This window comes from Lepisosteus oculatus, chromosome 2 (assembly GCF_040954835.1).
Source record: "Lepisosteus oculatus isolate fLepOcu1 chromosome 2, fLepOcu1.hap2, whole genome shotgun sequence".
NCBI classification, from domain to species: domain Eukaryota; kingdom Metazoa; phylum Chordata; class Actinopteri; order Semionotiformes; family Lepisosteidae; genus Lepisosteus; species Lepisosteus oculatus.
This window is the reverse complement of record NC_090697.1, coordinates 32,533,429-32,547,996: the sequence shown is the minus strand read 5'-3', so window position 1 is coordinate 32,547,996 and position 14,568 is coordinate 32,533,429. Positions and strand designations below refer to the sequence as shown.

At 37.9% G+C, this 14,568-nt stretch overlaps 2 protein-coding genes across 3 annotated transcripts; both read right to left on the bottom strand.

Moving 5' to 3' along the window:
• Positions 1-291: 291 nt before the first annotated feature.
• Positions 292-5,070, bottom strand: LOC102685173 (calcium homeostasis modulator protein 5-like). 2 transcript variants are annotated; one of them, XM_006626280.3, is made up of 2 exons: positions 4,303-5,043; positions 292-1,185 (listed from the first exon to the last, which is right to left on the bottom strand). In XM_006626280.3, the coding sequence occupies exons 1-2, from the start codon at positions 4,843-4,845 to the stop codon at positions 796-798; spliced, it is 933 nt and encodes a 310-aa protein (XP_006626343.2). In that variant the 5' UTR covers positions 4,846-5,043; the 3' UTR covers positions 292-795. The 2 variants fall into 2 exon arrangements, with proteins under 2 accessions (XP_006626343.2, XP_015210930.1); XM_015355444.2 differs by lacking the exon at positions 292-1,185 and adding an exon at positions 1,208-1,488 and having other exon boundaries at positions 4,303-5,070.
• A 5,345-nt stretch (positions 5,071-10,415) lies between these two features.
• On the bottom strand, positions 10,416-14,072 carry calhm6 (calcium homeostasis modulator family member 6). The gene is made up of 2 exons (XM_006626317.3): positions 13,449-14,072; positions 10,416-11,404 (listed from the first exon to the last, which is right to left on the bottom strand). The coding sequence occupies exons 1-2, from the start codon at positions 13,986-13,988 to the stop codon at positions 10,985-10,987; spliced, it is 960 nt and encodes a 319-aa protein (XP_006626380.2). The 5' UTR covers positions 13,989-14,072; the 3' UTR covers positions 10,416-10,984.
• Between the last annotated feature and the right edge of the window lie 496 nt (positions 14,073-14,568).

Below are 14,568 nucleotides of genomic sequence, written 5' to 3'. Positions count from 1 at the left end.
ACACAATAAATTTTAACGCACTGTGAGTGGTATTATTTTGTGTACCATGTTATTAAGAGTACCTAGGGTCTTGTATTAAAATGTTTAAAAATGTCTTTGAGTAAAAAAATGAAATGTTAGTTAAGGCATATTGTTATTATAACAGTTAATTGTTATAAGCTTGTATTTGTGCAAAGACATTTAAATTAGTATTTTTTTTAACCAGGCTATTAGTGAAAATTGCACTGGAAATATTTTGAAGCATTAATTGTTGTAAAAATGTAGTATATTTTTAAAATGAAAGGCAATACATGTTTGACAAAAATATATTTTAGAGTTTGTTAATAATTCTGGTCAAAAACAGAATTGCATTGACAAAACTTAAGAAAGAATAATCTCTACATTGACAATTCAAAAGCAATAATACATAGTTCGTACGGGACTGACTTTGATATCTTGTGAAAAAAAATCCACAGCCTTTGCCATTACCATTTGCGCTACAGATGTGGTGCACACTAGCTTGGCTTAACATGGATTGTTATTATTCGGATTAGTATGGGGTGTTACAAAAACAACACAGTCCTTCAATTCAATTTAGAAATAAAATTGAAATAATAAAAAATAAAATAAAATACACAAAGAAAATTGAAATAAAAAATATTTTTTGAGAGCAGGAATTCATACTATTACAGTTCTGAATTGTAAATAATGGAACTTTATAACAGAGTTTGTGTTCTGTAGTCTTTAACAATGACTGTACATTCAATGAATAAAAAAAGCCTTACGATGCTTTATGGAGAGGGAACTTCCATCTCCTTAGGACATTTCTATTCCTTCTTCAAAAGCCAAAACTGGTTTTCTTTCATCTGTATGGTCCCTCTCTGCACGATCTACATACCTCTGCAAGGTGCTGTAGTACTGCTCACTTGTAGAGAAGGTGTACAGTTTTGAAATTTCTTCCCAGGCAGTGTGATCTGGGAAAGGGAATGCCTCAGGATCTCGGTTTTCAAAGAAGCTCTTCAGATTTCTGTTGGCCAGCTTGGTTGCGTAATCTTCGGCATAGTGTTCAAACTGTTCCTTTTCCTTCTCAATGTACCTTCTCCAGAAGGTGAGCTGTAAGTAGCTCACTTGAGATCGACAGTTATTACAGCAGATACCAATCAATCCGGCCGTTGCAGCACAAATAATGATACACCACCCTAGAATCTGACAACACAACAATAGTTTATTATTATTATTATTGTTATTATTATTGTAATTATTCTTATTATTGGTGGCAGAGTGACGCTGTGTTTAGCATTGTCCATTTTGTTGCAGAGGCCCTGGGTTCAATTCTTTCAATTCTGAACTTGGGGCGCTCTCTGTGTGGAGTTTGTGTGTTCTCTGTGTGTTTCGTGTTTGTTTGTGTGCCCTGTGATGGACTTGCGGCCTGTCCAATGTGTAACCTGCCATGCAGCCGTTGCTTGCAGCATAGGCTCCTGCTCCCCCTTGCCCCCTGGTACAAGATCCCTGAAAAAAGTAGGTACAAATGAATGTGCTATATAATATTTCTGCACTGTACATCAAGAGCTTTTTTAGGATGATACTGTTTACACATTTGGAACACCATGTGCAGAGAGCATATGGAGGATTCTTCTTTGCTATGTCTCAAAATTTGCTTTTACCTTTGAATCCAGGATAATGGCCTCCTCTTTTTTAATCATCTACAGATATCAGATATTGAGCCTAGGATTTCAAATTGTATGTACGCATAACATAATTAGACCACACGCATAATCTGTCCAAGTGATTGGTTCTCCTCGTGTAAGGACGGGGCATTTCTTGCCTTCACACATAAGAGACAATTATATTTTAAAAGACAGGATAAGTTATTTGGGGCAGAGAAACTATTAGTACTCCAAAGAGCTTTCAATTGAATTCAGTTTGCCTTTATTAGCTATCTTATGGTGCCTAGTCAAGAAGAGCTCTGCTCAATGTTTTCACTTTGCTTCTTTATTCTGACAACTTTGTGTCTCAAAGTAATGGACTAGCTTCTCAGATAGTCTTGTTCCATCTGGTTCAGTCAAGGGCGGTAATAACCTAGCAGCTGATATTGATATTGGTCTTTATGCGTGACTTAACCTTATCTTTAAAAGCAGTGTAGGGGTCAATTTTGAATTAAATTGACAATTGCTGATAAACCACAAAACTAAAATAGTCTCAACGATAAAGATTGGAATTTAAATTGGAATGAAAGGATGTAGAATTTAATTCCACAAATCCTAATTATTTTAAAAACTTGAATGCCTCATTTATTTTATATACTGTATCAATAGAAACAACACTAATGTGTTTGTACAATAGCCATATCTAAAACAGTAGAAAATTTAAATGAAAAAAAAAGATTTATTAAATGAGATGCCTGAAGTTTAAAGCAGACTGCTACTTTTTTCCATTCATTATCTAACCACGTATTTCAGTTTGGGGTTATAGGGGAGCTGGAGCCTGTCCCAGCAAGGTAGAAGAAAGGGTATGCTCTTTCCAGGACAACACACCAGTCCGTCGCAGGGCAGAGACGGACACAAACACACTCACACCAGGGCCTCTTTTCCCAGAAGACAATTAACCTGCCGGTGGATAGAAACCAGAGCACCCAGAAGAAACCCATGCAAACAGAGGAAGAGGGAACAAACTCCACACAGTTAGCATCCCAAATCTGGAACTGGGCCCAGAGTCCCAGCGCTGTGAGGCAGCCATGCTAACCACTGTGCCATAGTAACTCCTGTAACTGTTCATAATGCTCCCCAATCCTTCTTTGATAAGGCTTATCTTCAGAGACATGAAGATGGCAAAGATTAACCAAGAAACTCAGAACCATTTAATCTGAAATGAAAGGGAGGAGAATTGGGAGAGAAAATGTTCCCAAGTAGATGCAAAAAGAATAAATACACAAAACAATATATCCATCATAGGGCCAAGTCATTCATTTCTCACAGGTAAAAGCAAAAAAAAAGGCTACAATCCCTTGCAGTTATACTAGCAGGCAACTATGGAGTAAATTGAAACAGTTAATTGAAACAGCAGTAAAGGGATAAGACATAATTCCCAGATTGATTAGGGGATAAAATTGAATAAATGGGAATGAATAACAGCATTAAAAAATAATTTGCTTGAGGCATAGATTAAAATTCATTACAAAAGTAAAGCAACACGCAGAGGCCTAAATGATTACATAGAGTAATTCATAAATATACAGCATATATCAGGAGAAAACAAGCACTATACGGGACAAAGGCCAAAAGCCAGGTTAAATGCATGATGAACTGCAAGCACAAGATGTTAGAAAGGCTAAGAGAGAGATCAAATGGCTGTAAACCAACAGTAAGGAATGAAGCGTCTTTTAGATATAATGGACTATGAATGGTTATGTAATGTAAATGTAAGGTTCTCAATAGGTTCTTCCTCTAAAACATTAAGCTGTTGTGAAAATTTTAATCAAAAGATGTTATAGTATAATTATACAAAGTATTAGTAAGACCTTAAACACAACATGAATTTTGCATTGATTTTAGTAACCACAGGACAAAAGGACTTTGCTGTGCTGGAATCAGTGGAAAGAATATTGACCAGCTGCCAAGCAGGGCTCAAAGACACATCCTACAGCACACTGACTAGATTCTGCCTAATTCTCCACATTTCCATGAAAATCATTCACATGACCTTTTAAATGCTTATCTTAAAATATTATTAATTAAAATATCTTTTTAATTAACTGACCAAAGAAATAAAGGCAATTAAGAACATGAGAAGTCTACACTGATAACAGAAACACCATTGGAGCATTTGCACTTTATAAGCACTTCACAAGCATTTACTAACTCCTCCCCCCCACACACACAGTTTCATCTAAATAATAAATGAAATACATCTTACTGCATATGCAAGTTCTGTCAACACACTGCTTATCTTTATGATCTTGTTTCTAATATACAGTAGGCCTGACACTTTCTGGATAACAAGAAAAGACAGTGGTCTTCTTAAACTTTTATGGGGAGGAGACCATTAGCAATCAGAGACATAGAAAGGCTGTTGTTTGTACTCATTAAAGAAATAATTGATATAATTAAGTCATATTTTCAGCTGCAATGGAATTTACAAGACGCATTGGCTCCCAGGACCAACATCTCTTGACCATTTTATCAAAGCATGCCAATATTGCTGTGAATCTGAATTTACTGTATTTAAGAAAATTGCTATAATCATAGACAAATATTCTTCATTCATTGAAAACCAGCACAGCTTTGTTTTCTCGTTTGTACTTTTTATTCTCCCCCACCCCCTTACCTGAGATTGTGCACGCAGCATCAGCAAAAGCTCCTGATTGTCTTCTTTGGGCAGGTTAGATTTCCCACAGGGTACTCGCGGCAACTCCATCTTGCATTTGTACGTTTTATTCTTACAGAAAAGGTTGACTACTTCATTGGATTCCAGACCACTCACCGCACATTCATAGAATGTCCCGTTCAGCAGAGCCACGGAAAGCCACATCACAGGAGCCACACAAGCCCCCACGGAGATTCGGATGAAGACTTTCACACAGCCCAAGCAGTTGCCTCTGGGACACAGTTTCAGAGGGTTGAGGCAACACCCAGTGAAGAGTCTCCACATTCTCGTACTGAAAAAGTACCCAAGAACTAATAAAACAAAAGCTGGGCTTAGAAGGAAAGTCAGGCCATAGAAAAAATTTTGGCTTCTGTTGCACGGACACTGGAAGGAAACCATAGAAAAGATACGCTCACCCCCAATTGTCAAGATAGCCATGAAACTGTATCCTATTGTAGATTTCTGATTCATTACAAACCGCAGCACAGATTGAAAGGCATCCATGTTGAAGATAATAATATTAAGGTTCGCACACTGTTCAAAAGTAAATCAAAATGCACAGAAGCCCACTCCACACACAAAATGCAACAACTCTGTGTACTTCCTTTATCAGACACCCAAACTGTGCAGCTGCTTCACTGAATGTTTTTCTTTGTGCTCTGCTTCTGTTTTTTTCATTGCTCCTCCCATTCTTCCTCTCTCTCAAAGTGAGAACTAGACACTGGCTGCACATACATATTTTAGACAAATGGTCTGTGATTAATCAGACCTGAAACCGGAAAATCAAGTTTAACTGCTAGAAGCTGTAAGTTACAGTAGTTTTTCTCTAATGAAAGTATAATAATGTCAAGTATTTTGCTACTTGAGCAGAAAACTATTTTTCATACAGTTTATTTTACCCACATACAGTATGTAAAAGGTTTAAATAAACATTTTTCTGACACAACAAGGCTTTATAAAAATAGCTCAAACTTGATTATTATTATTGAATGTTACCAGATGTTTAATTATAATTTTGTACCAAATTATTTTTGTACCATTTTGAAGATATAACTCAGTACAAGACGGCAGACTACTTTACGTATGTTTTTTAGATATTATAGTGCTTAATGTTGCCCAAGCTTAAAATATATTGGATCCCACTGATGTAAAAAGGCATTTCCTAGCTGAGGAATAAATAGAAGAAAACATACAATACAAATGCAAGTTGCTTCAACAGGCTAAGTGAATTAATAATCTTTAACAGGTGGTCAATTATGTGAACTGATAACCAGTAGTGATTTTTGTGGGCATTTTCAAGTGGATAACTTTACCAAAGTGATTAGCTAAACCACTGGTGCACATCTTTCATCCTTAAGGCCCAAATCTAAACTGGGTGAATTTTTCAAACAAATACTTCCATCTTGTCAAATGTGGCGCATACTATACGTAGCTTAATGCTCAGGGGGAACTTAAATCTGGCACTAAAGCCTCTGACTATTGGAGTTAATCTTACATCACAACCACTGCTAACCACGTGTAAGAAGAACAGTTGCCATAACAAGACCTCTGACCAGTTTCAGTTTCTATGCAAAAAGTGAAGCAAAACCTTTGCTTACGTTATCAAACATGTAACTTTGTTCCATTACTAAATGCAAATCTCAACAGCGCAATAGAAAATTACAGGATACATACGGTGTACAGTATGTGCAAAATGTTAATATGGCACATACCTAATATATGACTAATTTAATCATTCCTTTTTATGTCTTTAGAAAAACAATTTTATCAACAACATCTGTGCATTGCAAAACCCAGCTGGTTTTGGGTTTAGAGAAAAAAAAACTCACATGAAGAAACAGAACAGTCTTTACCAGAAAGAGCTTCACCTTGGCAAAATACCCACAAAACATCTCAATGTCCTCTTCAGCAAACTATTACGATTAATAGATGATTAAGCTACAACACATCTGACTATAACATATGGAGGTACAGTAGGCTTTATTCCTTTGCAGATGGACTCTCTTAGACAGGGCGTGCAGTGCCATCCCAGGATGACACAGAGTCATGTTTCAGATTGGTTCCTCTAAAGCACGTTAAGATTGCAATTGTTTTGCCACATTTAATTAATCATGCCATGGGATTGCTACTATTATGATTTTTTTTAAATTCCTCTTTTCGCAAAAACTGCAGACACCAGAAAATAACACTCTCAGAGAACATGACAGGAGATGTATTTTCCTATGCAACTTCCAATGCTATACATAGAAAAATACTGTTTATTACATAGTCATATGTTTCAAAGGAGTGACTCCTTCTAGTTCCTGAGCACTAAAGCAGTAGCAGACCAGTTGCCATCTTTAGTGTTCTGTCTGATGGGAAAAATGCTCACTTAAGTGATCTCACATGAGGCATGACTGATGCATTTGCCTCTGATTCGTTGGTGAAGGCAGCAGCAAACCTAGCTAATGGGTCTATTCAGACAGCTTCATCCTTAATTGGGCTAATGTCTCAATTCATACAACTTCAGGAATGTTTACAGGCTGTTAATGAAAGATACCAGTAGGTAGGACAATTCAGGCCAAAAGAACTGCTATCCAGATCCACATTTCATGCCATGCAGAGCTGGTCTAGCAGCTGTTGGCTGTTATCCCACATCTCCGAGGGCACCTGTGAGCATCCAGTAGGATCATGACTGTAATTTGTTGCAGATGTGATTGCTTCTGTAGTTGGTTTGATACAACGGAGCTCATAGCATCGTGGAAAACATTGTTATCTATGAGAATATGAGTTGTATTAGTTCCGCCTTGTGCCTCGTGTCCTGTGGAATGTAAACTGATGCACAGCTTGTAAAACACTTAAAAGAGAAGACAGAGTTATTGTTCGCCATCCAAGCCAACTAGCTGTTTCCTGATTACCAAAACTTGTTGCCAATTTTAATTCCTCATTGAACTCACAGAGACACTTGAAACATAGGACAGAATCTAGAGTTGCTGTGCCGTACATTATGTACAGTATCTACTGATGGTAGGTTTTTGTTTTACATTAATCTATGTTTGTAAAAGTCTGTATTTTTTACTCATGCAGATGATTTAATAAGTATATTTCCTAGTGTGTAAAGTCATCCTACCATCTTGCATGAGAAACATTAATGCGCTCATGTCTGCCTCTCCTTTGCTATTGATCTTGATTCAATTTGACTTTTCCTAATGCATAGAAATGCAACTCTGAAGAAACATGAGAGGTTTTTTATGATTTTCCATGCTGAGTAACAGTATAATATTGTTTAACAGTAACATTATTCGTATCATTAAAGGCTGCAAATAGCTTATACACTGTTAGAACAATATGGCTGGATTTTCTAGATTTTGTAAAAGATTGTATTAGAGCATTCACATTGGACTGAAATGGTATGGTATTATTTCTTAGTATACAGTGTAAATCAATTACATTGTGTATTAGAAAGCCATAGGTGGACTCAACCCATTCCATATTTTTGTATTGTTCATTAAATATACCGCATGTTAGGATATTTTTCAGTACATTAAAAAGCAGACATGGATATTAAGTGGTTTTCCAGGTTACAGAAGGATGATATTGTGAGTGCTTGTTCTAGAACTCTCTTCTCTCTCCTTGTATGTATTCAGTCTCAGTCTAGATCAGTATGTTAGTTTTATAACCAAAAGCAATTTTCCTCCAATATTCTGTGCCTATGGCTTCTTACACCAGACTTCCCTAAATTAACACAATAATTTCAAAACATCCTATTTCTGACAGCTCAAAAACTTTAATCCCTTACAATCCCTTAGCCAGCAGCCATATCACCCTGCAACACAACTGGCTTAACTGAAGCTAAGCAGGTGTGAGCCTGGTCAGTACCTGGATGGGACACCTCCTGGGAAAAACTAAGGTTGCTGCTGGAAGAGGTGTTAGTGGGGCCAGCAGGGGGCAGTCACCCTGCGGTCCATGTGGGTCCTTATGCCCCAGTATAGTGACCGGGACACTATACTGTAAACGCCATTCTTCGGATGAGACATAAAACCGAGGTCCTGACTCTCTGTGGTCATTAAAAATCCCAGGGCGCTTCTCGAAAAGCGTAGGGGTGTGACCCCGGTGTCCTGGCCAAATTTCCCATTGGCCCTTACCAATCATGGCCTCCTAATAATCTCCCTCTATAAATTGGCTACATTACTCTGCTCTCCTCCCTACTGAGAGTGTTCTGGCGCACTATGGCTGCCGTCGCATCATCCAGGTGGATGCTGCACATTGGTGGTGGTGGAGGGGAGTCCCCATTACCTGTAAAGCGCTTTGAGTGGAGTGTCCAGAAAAGTGCTATATAAGCGTAAGTGTAAATAATAATAATTATTATTATTACATACTGTAGTAATCATGAGACATTGCCCACACTCATGATACAGATCTATCTGTAGCAAAAATGGGATTACACCAAATACATACTGTACACAGATACTTTTACGTGTTTACTGTATGTAAACTCATATCATACTGTACCTTTGGTCTCTAACTTATCAATGATTTCTTCCACTGAAATTCTATTTCTTCAGTCCCCAATATTTGTTGTTTATTAATAATGGAGATTAGGCATGATAGTGTATTCATAGAAGCAAAGCCAGCAGCTGTATGCCTTCAACCATATAAATCATTCTGATTGTGCTCATGTCATTCATTTTCCAATGTATGATCACAATCTCTATAATTACAATTAATTTAAATATATATGATTATTTATTATTGACAAGTAATTTGCTCGATTTCATCCTGCTCTGCTCTTTTTTCACCCAAGACCCTGTATACCAGACTGAATATTGAATAAGCTAATGTGTGAGTGCCATACTACTGTATAAAGGCAAAAGAGATTTTGTTTTGAAAATGTGTAAAATTGCAACCAAACATCTGATCAGTTTGAGGCACAAGGCGAGTGACATCGTCTTTGATATCCCGTACATACCAGTTCAGGCATCTGTTGGCAGCACAGCACCTATTTATTCATGTTTAACTCCTGAATCCAAGGCTTCTTCATCACTTCACTACAGCTGATGCCGCCAGTGTTTCAGCACCTTCTTTATCGAGCACTGTAAATGCTCATGTGTGCGGTTAGGAGCTTGTGGCTTTCTGCCGGCTAGTGTAGCCAACAGACGGATGTGTGCACATCTTTGAGTTGCTTCAGTCCCCAAAAGGCTTGCACTATCCATGTACAATGAAGGAATCTGTCTTCCCTACTTATGTCTTCAGTGTGGCACATGTTCTCATCTGTGAAGGAGGTATTTGAATGTCCTGGTCTCTGATTATTTAATAACATCTCACTGTTAGCAAAGGCATTGTTTCACAACCCACCATGTTGTGTGACAAGGGGCTAGGCACCTTCCTGAGTTGGCAAAACACTCTTTCACTCAGAAACGTGGATGGATCATGCTGGACACCTCAGTGTTTAACCACATTTGCACATGGTCATTTATATGTAAAGTAATACTTTGTGTTATTACAATAGAGTTTACCAATAAACTATACAATTTAGGTAAGTAAGGCGTTACTGTACTATATAAAATTCCATCAGGATAATTTATTTTCAAGCAGGACAGCTCTTATTACCTTATTACTGTCACGATGTGTAGTGTAGGACTCTGTGTGGGGCAGGAGTGAGAGTTACCGAAGTCCAAATCGTATAGCAGTACCGTGGTCAGGAAGGAGGGCCAAGATCCGTTATCCAGAGGGCTGAGTCCGAAAACCAAATCCAATCGGAGAGGCAGGTCCATAGTCGGTGGGAAGGCAGTATTCGTTAACCAAGAGTTGGGAGAGATTTCCAAGTCCAATTCATAAGGCAGGTCCATAGTCGGCGGGAAGGCAGTATTCGTTATCCAAAAGTTAGCAAGACAAGCAGGCGACGAAAGGGACAGCTCGGGTGAGTAGAACTCAATAGTGAGCACGGAGAGGTGAGGTGGAAAGGTTTAAGTAGAACATAAGGGGAACAGTGGTTGGATAATAGGTTAATTGGAGTGGAGAGAGCGCGTTGGAATGCGGCGGCAAGTGGATACGTGGAAACTCTGACAATTACCTTAAATGAAAAGCTCACTCAATGACATAAGCCATTTTGTTTATTATTTTATTTTAATTATGCTAATAAAATTGTACCTAACTGTACCTTTCACTCCATGGGAAGAGGTTCGTTCACTGTGGCTCAGATATGAATGCAACCATTACAACTCTCTCGGGCAATCCTAAGTTCTACAGTAGGTCTGTCTCAGTGAAAGGCTTCTGATTCATGGGTAACTTCAGAAAACACTCTAAATAACCTCACAACCTGACATGGGACTCTCTAGCTTGCATAGTTCTACAGACAATCAATGGATCACTCACATCAGTAAAATCACAAACTTACATCTATATACAGTAGTATTTGGATTAAAATGTAAGTGACCACTTCGTTCACTCCTTCATTCCTATATATTGCTTTAAGTATATTTTTTTCTGGGTTATGGATTGTTATTGTAAAAAAATATAAGATGAACATACAACATACAACAAGGCACACATTGTGTTTTTATCTAAGTTGTTTTTTACAAGATCCTTCAGTAAAACAAAATTAGATTCTTGAAAGCTGCAGCTTCTGATACAAAACTTCACAGGATCATAATTAATTGCATTTTTAAAACATGGCTTTTCCATCGTCCACAAAGCTGAGAACTGAAGGATTTCCAAAACCTCCACTCTCAGATTTCACTGATACTCTGTTAACATCTTTACAAGTTTCTACATATTTATGTAGGATACTGTAGTAGTGATCAGTATTGCTAAATTTATAAAGGCCTGAGACTTTTTCCCAGGCCTTGTTGTCAGGTGTCACAATCGGAGTGGGTTGCTTTAATTCAAAAAAGCTGCTCAGATTTCGTTCGGCTAGCTTCTTTGCGTGTTCGTTGGTAGCGCTCTCAAACAGGTCATTCTCGCTTTTTGTATATGCCCTCCAGAACATTAACTGCAGGTAGCTGACAGGAGATCTGCACCGGGCCACACACGACAGCAAAAGCGCCAAGGCAGCGATGGAGGTTATCACCAGCCAACCCAGCATCTACAACAAATCACAAGTTCATATATTAGCTAGGATTTTGTGAGATGCAGTTGACTTTGTTTCTTTTTTAAATACTGTAGGAACCCCAAACACATTCCCACAATAAAACATTCACTGACTAAGTTTGACATCAATGAAAAAAGCCCTGATAACTGCAAACTTATTAAGTACAAATGGACAAAAGAAATGCAATTCTCTGGTCGAAAGAAAACAACATTTTAAACATGGACATAAAACCAGTCCACAGAAAATGTTTGTACAAATAATTAAAACATACAGGTCAAAACATCATGACAGGTCTGAATCAGTATGGCCCCTCTGAGCATTAACAATTCCTGTCAACACTGACGCAAAGACCTGATCCCCCTCTGGACAGACTGCTGTGGGATGTTCTCTGCAGTTGCAATCAGATGGCAAAGGCTGGATCCAGCTGATGATATTGGTAAGCCGGTCCCTTGGATGTTCACTGGAATCAGGTCAGACAAGAGAGCTGGCCACTGCAATACCTCCACATTGTTTTCGTGAAATCATGCAGGTGTAATCCCAGCACTGTGCACTGTGCACTGTGCATTGTCCTGTCTGAAAACTGAAACCTCAAGATTTGGCCGGATAGCTTGCTCTTGTATCAATGACTTTGTCACTGTATCACTGATTACTCAGTAATGTTGCCTTCAATCTGCATAACAATCATTTTTATGTTAAAGGAGATTCACCCCACGTCTTCGCACTTCCACCAACCCACAAGCTGGATTCACCAATCCAATTGTTAGCTTAGTGCCCACAACCATGTCCCCAAACACACTGTCTTCTGTCACGTCTGTAAAGGGCAAAACAACATTCATCGGTGAAAATAATATTCCACCACTTTCTCTGCCCCCATTCCAGATGCTACATGACAACAAGAACATGGTAATTTTACCTTTCATCAGTCATTTTACCCCTGAAAAGACACCAAACATGCTTATCGATTTCATGTTGACATGTGGGCCATCCTGGAACTGGAAGAATCCTGGAACTGATCATGCTGTAGCCCCTACAGTCTGAATATAATGGATCTGTTCCTGTTCCTCCCAGAACTGGTACCCTTGGTTACCTGAACTAGTTCAGTTCAGATAGTTCAGATAATAAATCTCATTATCTGCGCATTTTCTCTCACAGACAGTTCAAAAATGCCAGGAACAACCAGGTGATCTTAATTACTCTTGTGGGGGCATTGTCTCCTCCTTTGCTGTTTTAACATTCAATAAAACCCAACAATGGGCATGTGGCATTTTGTATGGAATCACGTTTGATAAAGAGATGGTGAGACACTCAGTTTTAATAATGATTAGCATTAAAACATGTAGTCATCAAAACTATTAATGTCGCACAGAACTACAGTATCATCTGATTCACTGTTTTAAGTTTTTGTGTTCTTGTAAAGGGTTTTTAATAGTTTTTTAAAATATATTTCTGTAGTTTCTGGAACGTTCTGGGAAGTTCATACCACAACCTACTTTCACCTTCTGTATCACACATTTACAGTATGGTATATCCCAGTTTTACTTCTGTATTTTAACACTCATTTCCATTAAATTGTGAAAGTTTGGAACTTCCATACTAGTTTGGTAATTCCAAAATGATGCAGCTCTAACTCAGAAGAAAGAATGCATAAACCTTTTCACAAATTGATACTTTTTCACAAAAGCAGAATACAGTATAATTTGCAGAGAAAAAATGACAACTAACACAAATAATGTTGTTAATATCTCGAAATACATATTAATACATTATTACTGAAAAAAGTAGCAGTTTAGCACTATAAAGCAACCAAATAAACAAAATGAAAACCATCTATAACTATTCTGGGACAGTAATAATTAATATGTGTAATATGTACAGTAGACAGTAATAACCCTGGCGCTAGAGGAAGTTACATTGAACCGTACAATGGAAGTTCATGAAAGTATTTCGTCAGGTACAGAGGAAGTCACTTGGTTCTGCTTCGCATTTAATTTAAAAAGTTATTTATTTACATGGTAAACTTGGAAAGAGAGTTTCCTACCTGTGACTGAGCTCGTATGATCAATAATACATCTTCACTGTCAGACGGCGACATTGAAGATTTTCCGCAAGGAAGCTTGTGGAGATCCTTAAGACAAACCTCCGATTTTCCGACACAGACTTGCTTTTTGTATGATGTACTATTGAAGCCTGTCATTGCACACTCATAGTAGCTGCCGTTTAGAAGAGCAACCGCAATCCAGCTGGCAGGCGCTACCACTGCATTTAAAGTTATTTGTGTGATCACTTTAATAAAGGAGCACAGTTTTTCTTTTCGACATACTTTGGAATTATTGGTACAGGCTCCAGTAAACAATTTCCAAGTCTTGTTACTTAGGATGTATCCCAATAAGAGCAAAACGAGAGCGGGAACTGTAAGAAATACATTGCCGTAGGTGAAGTTCATTGAACTGCACGGGCATCTGAAAACAACAGTCGAAAATATCTGCTCCCCACCTGCTGTCAGTAAAGCAACTGCCCCAAAACTGAAGGTCGCTTGCTGTTTTTGGAAAATATTCAGAACCGTTTTAAATTTATCCATCTTCCACACGCACGTACACGTCAAAAATAAGGTGCAAATTCACTCATGTCTTACTAATCATGGTGGTAATCCTTTCCCTTTTGCTTTTACTAGTCAACTTTCACTTCCTGAATCACAGTTGAAATTTAGCCCAACCACGAAGCAACATCTAAATATGAATTGATTGCAAAATGTGTTTTTTTCCCTCTCCAAAATGGTTCTGTAAATTTGCAAACGTTTACATTTTATGTTTACTATTCATGTTTTATGTTTTCAAATAATTTGCAACTAATGAAAACGAAGACATCTTCCCACCACCACCACCACCAACAACAACAACAACAAAACATCAGAAGAAGAACTAATTCTGGTAGATTATCACCAGCAAGGATTTACTAGGCAGGCCTATTAAGAGATACTGTACTTTAAATTCGAGATATCCTCGTGGTATTTCTACATAGGAAGTAAATTACATGGGTTGGTATTTCTACGTACTGTAGGAAGTAAATTACATGGGTTTTATATTCAACTTTAAAGGGTTTATGAGGAAAGTTCATAAGAACAAACATAAACAGAGAGTTACAAACCACAGTACGACATA

Coding starts and splice junctions, on each gene's coding strand:
- calhm6 (XM_006626317.3), bottom strand. CDS start 13,988: ATGGATAAATTTAAAACGGTTCTGAATATTTTCCAAAAACAGCAAGCG. Junction 11,405..13,448: donor TCATACGAGCTCAGTCACAG/GTAGGAAACTCT, acceptor GATTTGTTGTAG/ATGCTGGGTTGGCTGGTGAT.
- LOC102685173 (XM_006626280.3), bottom strand. CDS start 4,845: ATGGATGCCTTTCAATCTGTGCTGCGGTTTGTAATGAATCAGAAATCT. Junction 1,186..4,302: donor TGCTGCGTGCACAATCTCAG/GTAAGGGGGTGG, acceptor TTGTGTTGTCAG/ATTCTAGGGTGGTGTATCAT.